The 22449-nt window shown below is 46.7% G+C and overlaps 1 protein-coding gene across 1 annotated transcript; it reads right to left on the bottom strand.

Annotated features, from left to right (window-relative positions):
• Positions 1-6344: 6344 nt before the first annotated feature.
• Positions 6345-17045, bottom strand: IZUMO2 (IZUMO family member 2). Its single transcript, XM_044256815.1, has 7 exons — positions 16779-17045; positions 16493-16567; positions 12742-12828; positions 12489-12509; positions 11110-11190; positions 8016-8133; positions 6345-6387 (listed from the first exon to the last, which is right to left on the bottom strand). The coding sequence occupies exons 1-7, from the start codon at positions 17008-17010 to the stop codon at positions 6345-6347; spliced, it is 657 nt and encodes a 218-aa protein (XP_044112750.1). The 5' UTR covers positions 17011-17045.
• Between the last annotated feature and the right edge of the window lie 5404 nt (positions 17046-22449).

Below are 22449 nucleotides of genomic sequence, written 5' to 3'. Positions count from 1 at the left end.
ATCTAAATTGATGGTGAATGAATTGAGCCTCTGTCACTTAATTACTTGCTATCCCTGGGCATCCGCTTCCTGTTTGCCTCAGTTTCACCACCTCTTAAAGGGTGGTGTGGTAAGGGAAACAGACCCCTGTAGTGGGAGCTGGGAGGTATATGTCCAGGAATGCAAGGATGGTTTGATATTGGGCTATCACAGAATTTGCTAATTGATATATCAAAGTAATGCCATCACATCCATGGCTATGAAAAGGGTTTTGAGAACCTCCAGTAATAAGTCATGTCTACATAAACTTAATATATTTAAGAATAGGCTCATCTTGGGGCACCTGGGTGGCTCATTGGGTTAAAACCTCTGCCTTCTGCTCAGGTCATGATCCCAGGGTCCTGGGATTGAACCCAGCATTGGGCTCTCTGCTCAGCAGGGAGTCTGCTTCTTCCTCTCTCTCTGCCTGCCTCTATGCCTACTTGTGATCTCTGTCAAATAAATAAAATAAAATCTTAAAAAAAATAGGCCCATCTTGAATAGTAATGACAATTTTATTTATTTGAGAGAGGGAGCACTAGTGGGGGGTGGGGGGGCAGAGGGAGAGGGAGAAGCAGAACCCCCACTGAGCAGGGAGCCCAACCCAGGCCCCATCGCAGGACTTTGATCATGACTTGAGCCAAAGGCAGTTGCTTAACCAACTGAGCCACCTAGGTGCCTCAATAATGACAAAAATCTTAAGGAGTTACTTGCCTCTCTCTTGTTTTTAATTATATGCATATCATTAAAACCCCAAATCAGGCTTAATGCTAAAAACCAAGAGATTCACCATTAAAGTCAGAACAAACTGTCAGTCCAAACAAAACAAACTGTCTAGCATGACCACTTTTGGAAGAACTATCAATGTAGTTAGACGAGAGAAAGAAAAGGTATCATCTGAATGGAGAAGTCTGGGTTTTCATCCTTCTTTAAATGTGATATGATTTTTATCTTGGAAGTCAGAGAATCAAAAGAAACACTAAGATAAGCCACAACATAATTATATAAAATTACTGGGTACAAGATTAATAAAATCCCATAGGTTTTTGCTTTTCAAAGAAGAGTGATGAAAAATCTAATGGAAAAAAAAAGGGCTATTTGGATTTTAGTGCCATATTTGCCCTATAGATTGTAATCTCTTTGTGATCTGGGGCAGTTCTCTTCCACTGTCTACGAGGTTTTCTTCTCTGTAATCCCTCATTGGGGGTAATGTGAGGCAGATAGCGCTTCTTCAAAGTCTTTCCCCTACGTTCTCTGCACACAGCTAGACTACATTTTCCAGCCTCCCTTGTAATCTGGGGTGGTCACATGACTAAGTTCTAGCCAATAAAATGAGAGAAGTGAACATGCATGTCAAACCCAGACCTGGCCCATTGAAACCTCTCACTTGTCACCTCCCACAGTCTTTTCCCTTCTGTGGCTGTAGATGAAGACTATGACCCTGGAAGTCCTATGTTGAAAACGGAAGGAGCCTAACTCCCTGAATTGTCACTGGGGTGGTGGGGAATCTCCAATCAGAAACCAAATAACAAATAGTTATTTTCAGTTATATGAACTCAGGGGATTGGTTAAATAAACAATGGTATATCTGGCCTATGAATTGTTATTGAGCCTGAAATAATTATGATCAGGACACATGGGGAAATACTTGTGAATGAACATTAAAAGAAGAAAAATCACAAAGTTATATATCTTTCATATTTATAAAGATGTAAAATCTATGTATACACATGAGTAAAACCTAGATGAACCACTGTCAAACTGAAAAAGACCAGATGTCACTTAATGACAAATGCAGCGGGCTTTATTAGCTTAATTAACTCATACAGCTACCCTGGGAAGATGTGTCCAACAGCCCTAGGGAGACCTTTGCAACCCCAAGGCTCAACGATCCAGCCAGCGACAGTGGGTCCAGGGAAGTTCCTCTTCTCACCCTCAGGCTCCCCAGCTCAGCTGCCCTCTCCATGCCCATGAACTTGGCCATGGCTCAAATCTTGTCCTCACCCTACAACCTCACTGCAATCTCATCTCAAACCTCCTGGCCCCTAGTGTCTCCCCTCTAGTCTGTCCCTCCACCCCAGAAGTGTCTTTCTTTCTTTCTTTTTAAATATTTACTTATTTACTTATTTGAGGGAGAGAGAGAGAGCGAGCGAGCGTGCACAAGCTTGGGGAGGGGCAGAGGGACAGGGAGAAAAAATTCCAAGCAGACTCTGTGCTGAGCTCAGAGCCTGACATGGGGCTCGATCTCATAACCCATGGGATCACAACCTGAGCCCAAATCAAGAGTCAGATGCTTATCTGACTGCACCACCCAGGAGCACCCCACCCCCAACCCAGAATGGTCTTTTTGCACCCAAAGCAGATCCAGTCCTTCCTCTGGCTTGGCACTGCCCTCAGCAAAGTGTCCAGGTCTTAGCCTGGTACCTGAAGCCCAGTGAGCCTGAAGACAGCCTTCACTTCATGATGCTCTTTTTACAAAAATTTTTTTAAAGATTTTATTTATTTATTTGACAGAGAGAGAGAGACACAGCGAGAGAGGGAACACAAGCAGGGGGAGTGGGAAAGGGAGAAGCAGGCTTCCCGCTGCACAGGGAGCCTGATGTGGGGCTCAATCCCAGGACTCTAGGATCATGACCTGAGCCAAAGGCAGCCGCTTAACGACTGAGCCACCCAGGCGCCCCATGGCACTCTATATTAATCAGCTTGGGTGGCCATAATAAAATACCATAAACTAAAACTACTTTTCTCACAGTTCTGCAGCCTGGAACTCCTAGATCCCACAGCCAGCATGGTTGATTTCTGGTGAGAACTCTCTTCCTTGCTTGGAGATGGCCACCTTCTGGATACATCATCACATGGTTTTTCCTTGGTACAGGATCATGTGGAGAGAGAACTCTGGTGTCTCTTCCTCTTTTTTATAAGGACATTAGTCCTGATACTGTCCTTGACCAACTGTGGGTCTTGTATGGGTTACTTAAATCCTCCTTCCTCTCTCAATAGTCATGCAAGTTAAATGAGATCAGTGACATATGTCACTTTCATCCACATCTCATTGGCTGAAGCCAATAGCATGGGTGCAACTGAATTTATATAGCAATCCCAGGGAGGGGTTCTGATTGGTCCTTCTTGGGTCTTGGGCCCACCCCTTGGGCCAATCACTATTGCTAGGATTAGGGTACATGATAATCTCATGGTTACAGGCAGTTGGCCCTAGTGTGATATTTTGTGCTTGATGGGGGTAGTCCAGGGCATCGTATGAGCACAGAGGATGACCTCTAACCCGCTCTGGGCAATCAGGGATGACTTTTGGAGGAGGTCTCACCTTGGCTGTAGGTTGGAAGATAAGAACCAACAGACTAAGAGACATAAATGTGACCAGTGAAGGCACAGAATGAGATGGGCTATTGGAGGCAGAGGGACCAGAGTGTATGGAAGCCTAGAGTCGAAGAAAGAGATATAAGTAGCTTTTTGAGTCTGGCATGCAAGTGTGGGTGTAGAAAAGTGCTATGGATTGAATGTCTGTTATCCCCAAAATTGATGTGTTGAAGCCCTAACCCTCAAAGAGACTTTATTTGCAGATAGGGTATTTGGAGAAGTAATTAAAGTTAAATGAGCTCAAAAGGGTAGGATCCTGCTCCAATAGGATTTGATGTTCTATGAAGACAGATGGCACAGTGCTTTGCAAGTAGAATCCATTAGCAAGGGCCACACAGAATAATGATTACTCCTACTTATTCACTGAAAGTCATTAACCTCTCTATACCTCCATATCCTCATTGTACATGGGGAGATAATAGATACACTAATAGATAAAAGATAATAGATACACTAATAAAAATAAAAGATAATAGATACACTAATAGATAATAGATACACTAATAAATGACATTTGACTAGGTTGATATGACTAAAGGCATTAAAACAGTATGGTTCAGAAAACACCACCTTCTGTTTGCTATCAATATTATTGACATTAAATACTATTTTTCAAAGTTATTAATATTTCCCCCCTCTTGACCTTCCTACGTGCTTTTCCCTCTGTCTGGAATGTTCTTTTTCTCTGTTGCTCTTGGAAAACTCCATTTCTTGCCACTAGCGCTTGCAGCTATTCCTATCGGAAACTTTCCCCTACACCCACCCAGCCCAGCTGGAGCAACTCCTCTCCCTTCCCGAGTTCCACCTGAACCTAACGCTGATATTATAATTATATTCTAATTATTTGGTAACTGTCTCTCCTGCCTCAGATTGTGCTCTCTGGGAGCATTCATCACACTACTTATCCGTTTATCGTGCACTGCTCCCAGTAAATTCACAGAAAAGTTAAGGGAGTAGCTGGACTTGTAGCAGGAAGACATTTACAAAACCAAACACTGTTACCCAAGCTAAAAGCACTTTAGGGCCACCAACTTACGACCCCCAGGCCTTCACCGGAATGGGTTTGGATCAGCTTAAGAAGTGAGCGTGGGCACCTGGGTGGCTCAGTGGGTTGGGCCTCTGACTTCGGCTTGCGTCATGATCTCGGGGTCCTGGGATCAAGTCCTGTGTCAGGCTCTCTGCTCGGCGGAGAGCCTGCTTACCCCCCTCTCTCTGCCTGTCTCTCTGCCTACTTGTGATCTCTCCCTCTCTGTGTCAAATTAAAAAAAAAGTGAGTGTGAAGGGGCGCCTGGGTGGCACAGTCGTTGGGCATCTCCACCTTCCGCTGGGGTCATGATCCCAGGATCCTGGGATGGAGCCCTCCAGCGGGCTCCACACCCCTCAGGGAGTCTGCTTTTCCCTCTCCCACTCCCCCTGCTTGCATTCCCTCTGTGGCTATCTCTCTGTCAAATAAATAAATAAAATCTTTAAAAAAAAAAAGTAAAAAAAAAAAAAGAAGTGAACTTGAAGTCGGGCTGCTTTGACTTGCCTGGTGTAGCCTTGCCTCCCAGCTAGCGCGCTTAGTGAGGTGACGTCATGCCTGCCAGGAGTGACGTCACCAGGGCGACAGCATCCCGTTGCCTCCACAGAAGGGCGCCTGCGTGGGAGGGGGATGTGGGGGATCCTGGAAACTACCTAATTTCCAGAATCCTCTGGGTTGGAGCCTCTGCTCCTTCTTTCCCGAACTGCCCTAGTCTAAGCGCTCCTTACTGCGCATAAGCCAGATTGGTATTTTGGCAACGGATGGCTGGAGTCGAGCTCTTCAAGTGCATACCCCCCTAGCTTTAAAGGGGCTCAGTAGTATCTATGGCAACGGACGCAAGTTGTAGGTGGAGAGGATTCTGGGAAGTGTAGTTAGAGAGTCCAGCGAGCTCTAGCTACACTTAAAGCTTCATTTACCAATAGTCTCTAGCATAAAAATATGAGCAGCATTCAGCCTCAGAGGTTTCTCCTGTCACCTCACAATGATGGCAATGATATTTTTAAAAAATCTGAATTTCTGGGGACTCTTGAAAACTCTGAAGATCTGAAAACACTGGGCTGTTATTTCACCGTGACTGCAATAGAATGGAGCTGGGTACTTTCTATCCTCCATGGATGCGGTTCACTTTATATTCCTGGACCCATCAGTATTTGGGGTTTCAATCCCTGGGAAAAACCATCGAGCTCCTTTCCCTGAAGTTTAAAGGACCTCAATGTTGGATCAGTATCTTTTTTGCAGGCTTCCTCCCCTTTCCCCACCACCACCATCCTCATTTATTCAACAAATATTTACTGAGTGCCTGCCTGCTCTGGGTCAAGCCTTGTGCAGGGCACAGAATCTGCAGTAAATTTCGTTTTTCTTATCAATGCACATTCTTCCTACCAAACATCTTCATTATCCAGATCCCGAATGAGGTAGCAATAGTTTTTCTAGCAAGTTCAGAAACATAATGATACCAGTCATCCAAATTTGCTTCCTACTTTGAGTTAGCAAGTAGCAAGAGTTCAGACAGCAAACGATTTACATGACAATGTATCTGAATCTATTCAGGAGCACAGCAGAGTGAAAATTTAGTTCAGATAGGGAGGGGAACCTGTATTTTCTGCATTAACTACTGCTGTTCTTCTGTCACATCATCCTTGAGGGTCCCACTATGGTGTCATCTCCTTTAGGATGCATTCCTCCTTAAAGCAGGAATGGCTGTCCTTTCAAGCTCTCATTGCAAGTTGTCTATTCCTCTTGAAGATCCAAATCACTTCTACTTTGATGTAGGATCATTGGTACCTATGGATGAGTGTGACCTCGTTCCAACCCTTGACACCCAACTGGGAGGAGGGCTCTTCAGAAACTGACAGAGACATCAAGGAATTTGTCATAGACTTTATTAAACTTCTTTTCCTTTCCCCTTACAGAACCCCAAACCACCGCCCTACTGCAGCAGAAGTTTTCGGTTTTGCCTGTACGTAATAGCCCTGGTCAGAGAGAAAAAGCCTGGAGGTTACAAAGAGAACTTCAGGTCCCTCCGGGTCCCTCCATGTCACCCTCCAATCATCAGCCTTATTTGTTCCAGCCTGTGACATCATGGGTATCTGGGCAGATTTCCAGGGTTCCCAGCCATTCAGTGTTGGTACATGAATGAGGAGGAGAGAAAATCTGGGACTGGAAGTGAGGGTAAAATGTGAAAACAGAAAGAGTGGGTAAGTCTGAAGGAGACTCTGAAAGACATAGACATAGGGCAAGAGACTCATGGAGAAGAGAAAGAAAGAGAAGGAAATGAGGAAGAGAGAGAAGCAAATGTGCTGAATTGAACTGCGTCCATCTCCCCACCCCACCCCACCCCGCCCCCGCCGGCGTTATCCAAGTCCTAATCCCCAGGACCTGCAAATGTGACCTTGTTTGGAAATTGGGTCTTGGTGGATGTAATTAAGATCATTTGGGATTTAGGATGGACCCTACATTCAAAGCCGGGTGTCCTCATAGGAGAAGGTGTCGCAGAGGAAAAATCCATCTGAAGATGGAAGGTGGGTGGGCAGAGATTGGAGGGAAGCCATGAGCCAAGAAATGCCAAGGATGCCAAAGAGACCAAGGAGTGAGACAGACCTTGGGCAAGAGGCTTAGGGAGAGAAAAACAAGATTCAAGACAGAAATGAAGACCTAGTAAAGACTGGGGTGGTGGGGAAGGGGTTTGAACATGGGGGAGTGGGAAAGAGCAATGGGGAAGGTACTGGAGAAAGAGAGGGGAGGTGGGAGGGATTCAACCTGGGAGGTGGTGGGTAGGGGGGACAGCAGGATTGAGATGGGGACAGGGAGGGGAGGAGAAAGCCCAGTGGGAGAGGCAGAGAGAGGGAGAAAGAAGGGGACACAGACCGAACAAGCTCACAGTGGGAGCAGACATTCATTGTGCTGAGTGCTGATTTGACTCACCACTAGGCAGTGGGAAGGGAGGTTGAGGGGCAGGTGGAGGAAGCAGAGATGACAGAAAAGGGGCAAGAGAGGAGAGGAGAGGAGAGAAGCTGGTGGGGTGACATGTAGGCAGAGGTGGGAGAGTCCCTCAGAAGGGCAAAGAGGAGGGTGAGGTCCACTTCCCCCCTCGCACCCTGGGTTCAGTGCTTGGGACCCATGGAAATATTTTCATTTTAACCACTTTGGAAAGCAGAACAGAATAAATTAATATAACGATGATGGTGAAGAAGAATATATAATAATGAATTCAGCTCTGATGACATCTGTCTTCATACCATGGCACATGCATGAAATAAAATTATATATATATTTGTATTTATATTTATATTTGTATTTATAATTATATTTACATTTTATGGAGGAAGAGATCCAGAGAGGCAAAAGTGCTGAGGACCCAGGAAAGATAAAAGGTGGTCCAGGGGTGAGAGGAAGAGGAGGTGTGAGAGAAGGAGAGATGGACAGAGAGATAGAGATGAAGGTGGGTAGGAGAAGAGATGGAGAGAAAAGAGGAGAGGCACAGACAAAGTGAGTGAGGAGGAGATTCCCAAATGACACAGGGACCAATACAGGGCAGGGGCATTTTTGTTGGGCCCAGTGGGGCATTTGGAAGCCTCAGGAGAGGGCAGAGATGACTCACGCAGCCACGATGACCCCAAAGGAAAGAAGAGCGAGAAAAATGGAAATGATGGCACCTCTATCCTGCAGGCTCTCCTCCTCCTTCTGGTACTGCAGAGCCACACGGGGCTGTGCATCAACTGGTGGGGTGGGGGAGACAAATCTGATTTCCAAGTCACCTCCCCTCCTTGGCTTTGCACCCACTCCCACCTGCTCACCCAGCAACCTCAGCCTCTCTCTCCCTCCTCCCTACCTGTCTGCTGCCCTCTCTCCTGGAGTCTGAGTGCATTCCTCCATTCCTCAAACTCTGTGTCCCAGGCACTGTTTTAGGTGCGCTGCATACTTCTACGAGCCCCACTGGCAAACAACTCTGCCATCGCAGCACTGGCAGTCTACACAGCACATCCCAGTGACAGTGAAGAGCTCAGCGCTAAATACGACTCAGTGGCTAGGGGGAGTGGTGGGGGTGGACGTGGATCCTTCGACTGCCAGTGAACACCAGATGCAATATTCTGACAGTCTCAAGACAAGATGAAAGTAAACCTGCATCTTAGCTGGGGTCCCTGAAGATCCTTGAGAGTTCCATTCGGCATCTTCAAGTCGTCCCCTCCCCCCGACTCTTTCATTCTGTCAGCAGAGCCTCTTGGCTCCACCTTCAGAATTTATCCAGAGTCTGACCCACCTCCTGGATCTATCTCTGGGCTACCGACCTGGTCCAGCCCCCTATCAGCTCTCTCTCGGGGTTCTCCTTGCCCTACAGTCCCCCACCTGGCAGCCAGAGGGCGCCTGTCAACACCTAAGCCCTCTCCAGTACCTCTTCCGGCAGAGCCTCCCCTAAGCTGGCCTCTCACTCAAAATAAAGGCCTAAATCCTCATCATGGCCCACCAGGCTTTGCACAATCTGGTCACCATGTGAATTGCTAGCAACTATGCCCTTCTTCATTCATTTGGCTCTGGCCACACTAGCCTCCCTCTTGTTGCTCAACCATGTTGGATCCTTGCACTAGCTGTTCCCTCTGTCATTCACACTGTTCCTTACTTGCTCACTCCCTCTAGATCCCAAACACCATTTCTTTAGAGATGTCCCGCTGCCTGCACTCTCTAAAGTAGCACCGTCCCTCCCTTTCTTCTAGGCACTTTCTATTAAACTTTCCCGTTTTGTTTTCATTAGAACACAGTTGCTATCTAGAATCAGTCCATTTATTCCTTCATGTAATTGTCTGACAGCGGTTCTCAGCTGGAGACAATTATTTCTCCCACGGGATATTTGGAAAGGTCTGGAGACTAGAAATTATTGTCCTGACTTTGGCGAGGGGAGTAGTACTGGCATTTAGTGGGGTAGAGGCTAGGGGTGCTACTGAACCATCCTGCAATACACAGGACAGCCATTATAACAAAGACTGTCCAGCCGCAGCTGTCAGCAGCGCTAAGAGAAACCCTAGTTAACCCTTCACCCCATTAAAATGCAGGCAATATGAGACATTTGTCTTCCATTCTGCTGATCCTCAGTTTGGGAGCATAATGGGGTCCTCAAAATATCTGTTGTAGTTAACCACCGTCCTAAAGGAGCCAATGGACAAATTCCTTCTTTGCAGCTAGTCAGTGTCATGGAGGGGGAGGAAGGAACTAATGAGAGACTCTTCTAGATGAAAAACCCTACAGTTGAATTATATGAGAAGTCCTATAATTGGGTCCTGGTTTGAATAAATCAGCTGCGAAAGATATTCCACGGACAATTAGGGAAGTTGCAAAAGGACTTAGAATTACTTGATATTGAAGAATTGTTGCTAGGTTTTTTGGGTGTGAGAATGGCAGTGTGGTTACATAGGAAATGTCCTTATTTTTAGAGGCACACACTATGTACGGGTGAAATCTCACAACGCTTGATTTCTTTTAAAATACCATGGCAGGGGTGCCTGGGTGGCTCAGTGGGTTAAAGCCTCTGCCTTTCGCTCTGGTTGTGGTCCCAGGGTCCTGGGATTGAGCACCATACTGGGCTCTCTGCTCAGTGGGCAGCCTGCTCCCCCCCCCCCAACTCTGCCTGCCTCTCTGCCTACTTGTGATCTCTTGTCAAATAAATTAATAAAATCTTTTTAAACTCTTTTTTTTTTTTAGATTTCATGTATTTATTTGGCAGAGAGAGAGATCACAAGTAGGCAGAGAGGCAAGCAGAGGGAGAGGGGGAAGCCCCGATGCTGGGCTCAATGTGGGGTTCGATCCCAGGACCCTGAGATCATGACCTGAGCCAAAGGCAGAGGTTTAAACACTGAGCCACCCAGGCATCCCTAATTAAATAAATAAAATCTTTAAAAAAAAAGCAACGTGTGAATGGAGTGCCTGACTGCCTCAGTTGGCAGAGAACGTGACTCTTGATCTTGCAGTGGTGAGTTTGTGTATAGAGATAACTTTAAAAAAAATGCCATGGCAATAAATAAGTAAACCAAAGGTGGAGGCATGTCCACTGTCAACATAATTTGATAGAAAGTGCTACTTTAGCGAGTGTGATCAGGGAGCCTTTGAGGTGGTGAACTTGAAGAGTTTTCTGAAATAAAGGAGTGATAGGAATAGTGTGACAGAGAGGGAACAACATGATTTTTCAATCTTGATGGATATATGGGGGTTCACTGTACTATTCTCACTGCTATAAGGATTTACATTTAAAAAATCTCTGGGGGCACCTGGCTGGCTTAGTCAGTGCAGCATGCAACTCTTGATCTCAGGGTTGTAGGTTTGAGCCCCATGCTGGGGGTAGCGATCATTTAAAAATTTAAAAGTCTTTTTAAAATATCTCTGAATGAATGAATGAGTAAGTGAACAAATTCAGCAGATTCTTCTGTACTCCCCAGGTGTGGCACTGGTGAAAAAAGAAAATGTTTTCCTAGCACCTGCCGTTCTGGTATTAGAGGCATTTTAAAGTTACATCAGAATCTTCCCAGTTAACAGTAGGCGGAAAGTGAATTTCAGAACGTGGAAGCAACATCTGGGTCACACTGTAAGCAAGTGGTAAGTGCAGGATTCAAGGTCATATGTGGGAGATCTCAAAACCCGTATCTGCTGGGTCATGGCTGTCTTCATCTCTCATGCACCCCTGTCTTCCCTCACCTGCAGGAACTTACCAAAACAGTACTTTTTTTTAATGCACCTGGGACTGATCTTCTGGCAATGTAAACAGTCTAAGACTTCTTCTCTTAGCAAGCCTGGGAAGGAGGGAAGGGAGAAGTGTGATAAAGGCAGATATCAGAGGACTGGCAAGGGGCAGGAAGGCAGGGGGAAAGAGATGGGAGTCTTTGGCCCTCCTGAATTTGGAGGTCCCCTGTACAGCACAGGAAGATGGTAAAAGTGCCCTGATTCACATTAAAAATAATTTTTAGGGGCACCTGCTTGGCTCAGTCAGTGGAGCATGTGACTTTTGATCTTGGGGTTGTAAGTTTAAGCCCCAAGTTGGGTATAGAGATGACTTAAGATTAAGATCTTAAAAATTAAAGAAAAAATTTTTATAGAATCATTGAAGAGTTGAATTGAGTTGCAGTTGTCCTGTTGTCCAGCATTTGCTTGTAGACATCTAATTAGTTGAACAAATGTTACATTTGTCAATTGAGTGTCTACAGATCATTTACTTTGTAGGCATCTGTAGATTAAACGTCCACAAACAGAATGCTTGCATTTCTACATTCCTGTTTTGCAGGCCCCTGTGACAGATAATGGGTAGATGCTCATGAATCTGTCTCCTCCTCTTCCTGACTCTCTCTTCTCTCTTTCTCTCTCTCTCTCCATTTCCCAGGCTCCTTTGCAGTAGGTTGCAACCATGTGACCAGAGTTCTGGCCAATGGAAATTGGGCAGACAGATGCAGCCAGTTCTAGGCCATGAAAAACAAGTTCCTGTCGGAGTTTTTCCTATTCTCTCTCTCTTCCTTTTTTTTTTTTTTAAAGATTTTATTTATTTATTTGACAGAGAGAGAGATCACAAGTAGGCAGAGAGGTGGGCAGAGGGGGGGGGGGAAGCAGGCTCCCCACGGAGCAGGGAACCCGATGTGGGGCTTAATCCCAGGACCCTGAGATCATGACCTGAGCCCAAGGCAGAGGCTTTAATCCACTGAGCCACCCAGGTGTCCCTTCTCTCTTCCTTCTAAAGTTAGCTTAGAAGCCACAGCACAGGTCCAGGCTATATCCCCGGGCTACCACTTGGAAGAAAAATTCAACTCTCAAAGGAATTTGAGTAAGAGAGAAATCTTTCTTTTGTTAAACCACTGAGATGTGGTGTTTATTTGCTCTATGACCTGGTCTGTCCATCCTGACATCCCCCAAAATGCTTTTTTGCAGGTTGCAACCACTTCCATGAGCCCTCAAAAATCAGATATCCCTAGATATTATAGTTTTGGGGAGGGGGAGCCACCAGATGGAGTAGATGATGGTGGAGCTTGATTTGGGGGGAGATAGGGTAAAGAGGTGTGGAAGGGTAGAGAAGGGAGGGACAGAAAATAAATCCAGGACTCACGGCAAATTTTGCGATGGCAGGCTGCAAGAGAAAAGAGCTGAAGTGAGTTAAGTCGGGAAAGCAATTTGAGAATTTAATGGGAAGGGACCAGGGGAGGGAGAAGTGTATCTGGAAATGAGAGCAAGGAATATTGGGGAGAGGCAGAGAAGATTGAGTCACAGGGGAGGTGAGCAAGGAGTCTGGGAGACAAAGTGGGAGAAGGGAATTGTGTGAAAATAGGGGAGGAGGGGCTTGGTGGAGAGAGATGCTGCACCTTTCTGTTCATACGATTTTAAACCTTTCTTGAGTTCCTTGATCACTCTCTCCCTGAGAGCCACCAGCTCCTCTAGCAGAGGCCCATCTGAGGAGAAAGAGAGAGAGAGAGATACAGATATCTTTGTGGGGTGGGAGGTGTCCAGCAAGCCCACCCCATCTGCAGCTTCAAAGAGATGAGGAAACCCCTTTTCATTCACCAAGAATAACAAGACCAGGTATTACTTAAGTTGTGGCCTGGGCGGTCTTATGTCTTGCTTCTGATCCACTGTTGGAGCCAGGACAATCCACCTTCCTCTAGCCTCAGTTTTCTGATCTGGTAAGTAGTAGAACAGACTTGGTTACCTCTCCCTTCCTTTCCTCTGTCTTGTTCTCCTCTCCTGTCTACACTCACTCCTTCATCCAGCTGATTTCATCCAGCTTCATGGTTTTGTATATTACCTAGATCTGCACTGTCCAATATGGCAGGCACTAGCCCGCGTGGCTATTGAGTACTCGAAATGCGCTAGTCTGAATCGAAGTCTGCTGTTAGTATAAAATGCGTGTTGGAGTTTGAAGACATGGTTTGAATAAAATAACTGAAAAAAAAACCTCAATAATTTTTATGTTGCTTGATGTTGCAATCGTCATTTAGGTATTGGGCTAAATAAAATATATTAAAATTAATTTCATCTGTTTCTGTTACCTTTTTAAACACGCAGCTACTAGAGAATTTAAAATTACGTGTGACTCCTACTTGTGCCTCACATCATATCTCCACCGGACAGCACTGTTCTGTGTACACCAGTTTCTCCCACATCGATGTCCCTAGCCTAGACCGCTCACTGCCTGAGCACTCACTCCCTGAAGTCCAGATGCATGGAGTCAAATACCCACTTAGGAACTCTGCTCCGGTCTGAAGGTTATCTTATAATCAGTAAGTCCAAAATGGAACCTTGACACATTCCTCCAAGCCTACTCCCAACCCTCGAGTCTTCTCCACCTTAGGAGATGGGAGGTGTCTGATTCTAATTGTTCAGCCCAGTCCTTGGTGCTTTGCCTCCTTTTTCCTCACACCCTGCGTGCAGTCTGTCAACATGCATGTTATATGAACAAAACCTGTCTGTTCAATATCCAAGATAGGGCGCCTGGGTGGCTTAGTCGGTTAAGGGTTGTGATCCCAGGGTCCTGGGATCGAGCCCCGCATTGGGCTCCCTACTCAGCTGGGGGTCTGCTTCTCCTTCTCCCTTTGCCCCTCTCCACCTCTCATGCTCTCACTCAGATAAATAAATAAAATCTTTAAAAATATATATCCAAGACAGATCCAGGAATATGATCTCCCTCTCAACCCTTCCCCAGCTACCATCCTGTTCTAGCCACGATCATGTCTTGCCTGGGCCACCACAGCAGCTTCTTGCTGGTCTGCCAGGCTCCCCCATGTCCTGCTCAAATCTCTTCTCCTCAACCAGAGGTATGCTCTTAGAACCACAGTAAGCTCACCTGTATCCCCCTTCTTCTGCTCAGAGGCCTCCCATGTGACCCAGAGTAGAAGCCAAAAGTCCTCACCATGGCCTGGAAGGCTCTAGCCCACTTGCCCATCCCTGCCCCCTTACCTCTAGGACCTCATCTTCCACATCTCTCCCTCTCTGCACTTCAGCCTCCCTGGCTTCCTTGAGGTTCTGTGAATATGCCAAACATAGGCCCATCTCAGAAATGTGTTCTAGCTGTTCTTTCTGCCTGCAGTCTTCTACCCCAGCTGCTTCCTGAGGCTTCCCCCTATCCTTCAGGTCTGCTCACATGCCGACTTGTCGGTGACATCCCTTTGGCTGCTTGACTTCATACTGCGGCCCCCACCCTACTGCTAGTACCCCCATCCCCTGGCCCCTGGGGTATTTTTTCCATAGTATTTGTTCTCATTTATGTTATGCAGTAAAGCATTAACTCAGCAGGTCTGGTTTGTCCAAACCCTGCACATTCCAAAAAAAAGGTCTGGTTCCTCTAAGTCCCTGGAATATCCTGCCTGGGAAGGATGTCTTTCTGGGGATGCCTGGCTGGCTCATTAGTACAGCATGTGACCCACTCCCAGGGTCGTGAGTTCAAGCCCCACATTGGGCATGGAGCCTACCAAAAAGAGTGTCACATGGTAGCAGCTTGACCTCCAGAGAGGCTGGAGACCAAGCAGCTATGTCAGCCACTTGAGTTCTCCGCACCAACATGACCGAGCCCCAAATGATACAATAATAGTTGGTAAAATGGCTGGCCAGGGGTCTTAAAAAATGTCAGTGTCATAAAGAGAAACGAATGCAGTGCATGATCCCAGAGCAGATCAAGGATTGGAAGAAAGGTAGTGATGAAAGCCACGACTGTGACCATTGGAGAAATTTGAGGACTGGATATCGGATAGTATGGAGCTGGCATTAAATTTCCTAGGTCTACTCATAGTGCCAGAAAATACCTTTCCTTGTTCTCAGGAGATCCTCCATTAATGTTGAAGTGTCACTAACTCTTAAAAGCTACACACACGGAACGAACGAGGCAATGTGTTAAGGTGAACAAATGGTGTATAGGTGTTCATGGTACTATTCTTGCAACTTTTATAACTACTGGAATTTTCTCAAATACAAAAATCACCTTTTTAAAAAAGTGAGAGGTTTAGCTACTGCTTTCAATTACAGCTTTAAAATTACTGATACTCAGGCCCCACACCTGATATTCTAATTTTCTTGGCCACTTCCCGGGCTTCTGGAATGTCTTAAAAGCTCTCTAGGGGATTCGAATGTGCAGCCTTCGTTGAGACCTGCTGCTCTAAACCTTGTGTGTTAAGGTTCAGATAGTAAATATGTTCAGATTTGAGGTCTAAATGGTCAGTGTCACAACTATTCAGTTCTGCCTTGGAGAGCAAAAGTGGTGGAAGACAATATGTAAATTATTATTGTTCTAATTAAACTTTATTTATAAAACAGGGGACTGGCAAAAGGCTTTGGCCCCCAGCTGTATTTTGCCAACCTCTGTTCTAGGCAGGGAGGCTAGATGTAGCATAATGATCTTAATAGCTATCATTTATTGGGCACTTACTGTTTGCCTGGCTTTGTTCTAAATGCACATGCACAAACTCATTTACCCTTCTCAGTGACCATGAGGTAAGTGCTATTATTCCTGTTTTATAGATGAATAAACTGAGGCACAAAATATCAAACATCAGGGCACCTGGGTGGCTCAGTGGTTTAAAGCCTCTGCCTTCAGCTCTGGTCATGATCCCGGGGTCCTGGGTTCAAGCCCCGCATCGGGCTCTCTTCTCATCGGGGAGCCTGCTTCACCTTCTCTCTCTCTGTCTGCCCCTCTGCCTATTTGTAATTTCTGTCTGTCAAATAAATAAATAAAATCTTAAAAAAAAAAAAAAAAGTCAAACATCCATGGGGCCCTCTACTGCTCTCTACTGGGGAATGTTATAAGGTCACTGAATGCAAAACCAGAAGAGACACCCCAGCGGTCTGCGCTGGGGTCTGTGCTGTGTACTTCGGACAGGTTACCTAACTTCTCTGAACCTCAGTCTCCCGCTCTGTAAAGGGCAGATCAGAGTAGCGCCCACAGTGATGAACTGTCCCTCGACTTTTTTGAGTAAAACACTTAGCACCCTGACACATACTAAAGGCTATACTCGTGTGTTTTGTTTTGCTTGTTTTGTTTTTAATATCAAGGGAACGTGTGGTGGACTCCTGGAAAGGGAGGACGGAGAAGGGGTTTGGGAAAAGGTTTTCCCTCTTAGCTCCTACCTCTTAGAGAATTAACCATTAAGTGGCTTGTCTGGTTCTTGATAAAGGCCGTCACATGATCCAGGTGATCTATCCCTGGGGGCAAGACGGGAGGAAATTCCAGTGGGTCCCTCAGAGAGCCAGGGGACACCCCCATCTTCATCCAGAAATGGTTCCACCCTCCCCTCTTGGAAAGGCAGACCCAAAGCTTTTGTCTCCCACCCCAGCCTCGGGCTACCCCACGGGTTTCCCCTCCTCCCCACCAACCTCCCGCAGTGCCAGGAACCCTGCCCTCTCCAGCACGCACCCACTTTCCCCACAAACGCGTTCAGAGCGTAGTCCCGGAAGAAAGGCCCCTCCATGCCCAGGAGCACGGCCTGGGCACGCTCCAGCAGCTGCTGGAAATGGAAGCGCTTGGGGATGAGGGCGGAGTGCAGCTGTCTCAGGGCCTCCTGCACTGAGCGGTCACACTGCAGGCAGCCCCAGCCTCCGTGGGCGCTCAGGCCCAACAGCAGCAGGAGGGCCGAGGCCAGAGGCATGGCAGGGTCTTTGTGACCTCACAGAGGAAAGCTGCCCAGCCCCACCCCCCAGGTAAGGGTGGGTTAGGGAGGCGGTGGGGGAAGGGGGAACACTGCGCAAAGGCACGTGTTTGCTGAGTACCTACTACGGCGTCAAGCATGGTTCTAGAAGCTAGGGAGAGAGTCTAGAAAAACACAGGTCTCTGCCTTGTACCCCTTGTACTTTCATTCATTCATTCATTCAACCTGGGAGGGAGAAGCAGACTCCCGTTAAGCAGGGAGCCCCACCGTGGGCTGGATCCCAGGACCCTGGGTTCATGACCTGAGCTCAACCAACTGAGTGACCCAGGCGCCCCTTCTTTTTACTTTCTTAACATGGCTAGCAGAAATTTTGAAATTACATGTGGGACTCACATTATATTTCAATTGGACGTCGCTGCTCTAGCACAGAGGTGATGCCCAATTCATACTATTTGAATTGATTAGATGTGATTAAATTAGCTGGGGGTTGATGCGGGGAATCACGTAAAGTGTAATGAGCAAATTGACCACAGGGGACGCTCACATCCGGATGAAATTCTACCTTCACTCCCACCTGAGTCTCACCCTTGACTTCCTGTGGCCCTCGCCCACCCAGAATTAGCCACCTATAATCCTAGCTAATGCCATGGAGCCATTTGAGATAAGAACTGAGCTATGAATCTGTTGGTCTTTCCTCTTCCTCCATTACTATGCCCCATGCAGCCAGTGAGTCAAGGGACTATTTGCCCAAAGAAGTTTTCAGAAGGGGATGGAAAACAAAGGTAGGAGAACAAAAACTGTAAATTCCCCAGCTTCTAAGCACCAAATCCTCGGGTCCAGGTGCAAGGCAGGAAGAATCAGGAAGCAGAACCAGTTTTGTTTCTCTGGTAATGCCCCCACATTCAAGTGCAATTTGGTAAAACTTAGTTAAATCAAACATCTCCAGATTTCAGAGTCTGGCAATTACACTTTTTTTTGAGGCGGAGGCTGAAGAAATTCTCACACTCACCCACTAGGGGGCAAAGTGTTCATCACAATGTTGTTCATGGCAGGTGTGTCAAAGGCAACCTGGTGTCCCTCACCAGAGAGGAGGAGGTGCCCCAGAGTGTCCAGGGCAGAGGATTCTGCAGCCACCAGAAGCAACAGACATGCCTACACCAAGAAGGCTGGGTTGGAGTGACAATAGTAAGAAACAGAGCCAGACCTCCCACCCAGTGCTGCTGTTATAACTTTAAGATCCATCCATCCCAACCAAAAATACACAATGCATAAGAACACCTACGAACAAAAGGATACAATAAACACGACAGTGGCGGCTCTAGCAAGGAAGCAATGTGGAGTGACTAAATAGGAAATAAATCAAACTAACACCTGCTTTGTGTGAACCAGGTGGTTAAGTATACTGCTGGGGTCAGACTGCCTGTGCTTGAATTAATTAATAATTAAGCTCTTTCACTTAATCACTGGGTGGCCTCAGGCAAATTAGGTAACTCACGTTGCCATAGCTGCCTCATCCATAAAATGAAATGACAAGTGTCCCTACATTATGGAGTTATCCCAAGGATTAAATAAGACAGATAGTGTTTAGAGTAGTACATACCAAACACTATCTAAGTGCTGGCTATTTTTATAAGCTTTTTGAAATGAAGATTATGATTTACTTAATCTTTGCACCTGAGGTTATTAAAAATGGAACGGAGGGGTGCCTGGGTGGTGCAGTTTGTTAAGCCTCCAATTCTTGGTTTCAGCTCAGGTCGTGATCTCAGGGTTGTGAGATTGAGTCCTGCTTTGAGCTTCAAGTTCAGTTCAGAGTCTGCTTTTTCCTTCTGTCCCTCTCCCCCAAAATAAGTAAATAGATAAATACATACGTAAAAGTTTAAAAAGTTAAAAAAAGGAAGGGAGGGGGGACTTTGGAGCTGGGGAGGGGAAAGAGATTCAAGGACAAGGGGAAACAATAGATCTGGAGGTGAACATGGGGGCTTCTGAGTGTGGCAGGGGTGAAAGGACATGAAAGATGCCTGTATTAGTTAGGGTGGGCTAGATTATGCTGCTGTAACAGGCAGTCTCAAAATCTCAGTGGCTTAAAACAGCAAACTTATTTTTTACTCATGTCATTATGGCTGGCTGGTCAAGACTCTGGCAGAGAGGGGAAAAAAGAAGAAAACCCACATTCATTCTTAAAAGTTTCCACCCACAGATGACACCTGCTCCTTGGCCAAATTGAGTCTCCTGGCCATACCACACTTCATGAGCATGAGGAAGAGCGACGCCTTATGTACGCAGAAGGACTGAGAGTTGAAATATTTGTGAGCAGCTTGAATGACTAGATCGAAGCCCAGTTTAAGCATAGGGATCTGAGAGCTGAGACAACTTGTACCTCAAGTCTGGGACTGGCTCAGAGAAGTTCTATTACACCACTATGGTGGGCAGTGTAATAGTCCCCTATCACTGTAACAACAACAAAAAAATCCAAACACAGTGCCTACAAATAATGATAAGCGTTTGTTATCTCACAGTTACTGTGGGTCAGGAATTAGGAAGTGGCTGAGCTTGTACACCATGCTGGCTCAGAGTCTCATGATATCAGCCTGGGCTGTAGTTATCCGAAGGCAAGACTGGGGCAGGAGAAACTTCCTCCACTGTGGCCCCCTCACAAGCTGGTACTGGCCCTTGGCAGAAAGCCTCAAATCCCTGTTTTTACAGGCTTCTCAAAGGTCCACAAGGTATACCAGCTGGTTTCTTCCAGAGTTAACATTTCAAGAGAAAGCCAGACAAAGGGGCCATGTCTTTTGTGACCTAGCCTCCAAAGCCGCACGCCATTACTTCTACCACGTTCTATCGATTGGAAGCAAGACATGGAGTCTGGCTCACATCGCAGGAAAGGGCGATTAACTCCACCCTTTGAAGGAAGGAGGACCCAGGCAGCCAGGGGGAATGGTGGAGTATGTCTTTGGCTATGGAAAAGCTGTACCTGTTGGATAGGCTCAGGAGCATTATAGGAAATGTGGTAGAGATTGCTAATTGACACCAAAATCTGGTCCCCCTTGAGGACATACAAGTCCCATACATTATTCTAGTTACTCATGTTTAATCTAAGTAATTCTTCTGAAAACCCCGTGAGGTAATAAAACAACACCTAACATTTATGGAGCACTTATTACATGCCACACATTATCCTAACTATATTTTACATGCTTCAGCTCATTCAGTCTCACAACAAGTCAGTGAGACAGGTACGGTTTTGACCTGCATTGATAAATGGGAAAACTGAGGACCAGAGAGGTTAAGTAATTATTCTAAGGTGGCACAGCTGGTGAGTTGCGAGAGCTGGGATTTGAACCTAGGCAGTCCGAATCCCGGGGCCATGCTCTTGACAACTACACTACAGTAAAAGAAAACAGGGTATGCTTTGTGCACACATTGCTGCTGTAAAAAGTTGCACCTGTGGCTCCAAAATTTTCGGAGGGTTCACTGTGCTCCATGAACCTCCTAGAGTAATTGACATAATGTAGTGTATCATCTAAACAAAGGCAATCTTGAGCACCTTTAAGCCGCACAGAGCTTTAAAAAAAAAATCCTTATTTGACAGATGCGGGAACTGAGGCTTAGCAAGGTCGAGCTGCTCCTGCTGGGCTGTGTGGGTAGGGACAGAAGCAGGAGTGGGGCCAGGCAGCCCGGAATAGGATACTACAGTCCTGGGGGGCCATGCTAATGGCCTGGTGTGGTGTTGGTGGGAGGCTGAAAGGATGCCAGGGAAACTGTTGGAGGGATTTGGCGTTGAGCCCAGAAGAGCAGGCGGAATTAGAGGAGGCAGCTCCTGGGTTGGGTAGGGTTGGGTTGGGGTTGCGGGGGAGGGAGTTGGGGAACAGTGTTGGTGAGGTGGGGAGGGGTGGGGGGAGTGGTAGGTGGGTGGGGGAGATTTGGGGTGCAGTGGGGGAGGGGCGGGTTTGGTGGGTGGGTTGGGGATCCGTGTTGGTTTGGGGGGATGCATTGGGGGTGCTGTCTCGCAGTCCACCGCCCAGGCCCAGCCCCCTCTCCAGTCCACATCGCGTGGTTACAGAAGCAGCCGTTTGTCCTCATGTGCTGGTGTGGGAAGATAAATTGGGACAATTACTTTGGAAACGGTCTGGCAGGACCCAGGAGGTCTGGCCAGTGCCCATCCTCTCGCCCTTGTGTGCTCTGTTAGAAGGGTGTGCGCAGGTGTCCTCATACCGGGCGCCGACAGCCACGCCCTTCGTAAAGATCCCAAGCCAGGAACAATCCAGATGTCCATCACCAGGAGACTTGCTGCATAAACGCACAGAGCTTTTGTAGATTAGTAAAACGGCATTGCCGTTCCTCAGTTTTCTAGTGACTGGTTGGCAAAATCACGTGTTGCAGCTTTGTGGTTCTTAAAATATTTCAGACATTCGTGAACTATGAACTATCTTAACCTCACTGTCTTGCTAGATCGCTGGCGCTGTACCTTCCCCGAAGCCGGCCCTCCTCTTCACACGGGGACGCATACTTCCTGTCCGCTTTGCCTAACAGTGTTCATTTGGGTCTCCAATGTTCTGTAAACACTGCCTTCCTCCCGGCGGGGCCCTGGACCCCTAACCCATGGGTGAAAACGGTCCAACCTTAGACCATTCAACCACCAGAAGAAAATTGTTTTAATTGACAGTTGCAGAAATGTGGCATGGTTTTACATTGATCGTTTGCTAATGCAATCGGCGGTATTTTGCATGTATGACAACACATCCTTGGATCATAAAAACAGAACAAAATCCACACGGTGGCACGTTCCTCCGATTCATTCATGCCGCACGGCGCTGGGACAAACGGTCACCAGCCACACACCATGTTAGATGCATTTCTTACACATGACTTCATGCCAAAGAAGTCACACAAAGGAAATGAAATCGGAGATTCCGTTGACGGAAAGCTCAGAACAGGCCAAAGCCAACCACGGGATCAGGTAAACGGACAAGGAAATGGGTGGAGGGGCCAGGAGGAGGGGGCGCAGGGTTCCCTTTTGTGACCAGCTGGTGACTACAAGGGTTTTTCATTTTACAGCTGTCAACTAAGCTACAAGTTGTGACTTCTAAAATCAATTACATATTTTATTCTTAGAGGAAGGATAATTGCCTGCCATGATCTGATCTCCATTTTACAAAATTGTAGTAAAATACACACAACACAGAATTGACCATAGGGACTGGTTTTATTTATTTATTTATTTAAAAGATTTTTATTTATTTATTTTGAGAGAGAGCGAGCGAGGGAGCACAAGAAGGGCAGGAGGGTCAATGGGAGAGGGAGAAAGAGAATATCAAGCAAGCCCCAGGCCCGGTGCAGAGCCCTATTCGGGGCTTGATCTCACCACCCCGAGATCATGAACTGAGTCGGAATCAAAAGTCAGGTGCTGGGGCGCCTGGGTGGCTCAGTGGGTTGAAGCCT

The sequence above is a fragment of the Neovison vison genome, chromosome 7 (assembly GCF_020171115.1).
Source record: "Neovison vison isolate M4711 chromosome 7, ASM_NN_V1, whole genome shotgun sequence".
In the NCBI taxonomy this organism is placed as follows: domain Eukaryota; kingdom Metazoa; phylum Chordata; class Mammalia; order Carnivora; family Mustelidae; genus Neogale; species Neogale vison.
This window is presented reverse-complemented; position numbering and strand designations above follow the sequence as displayed.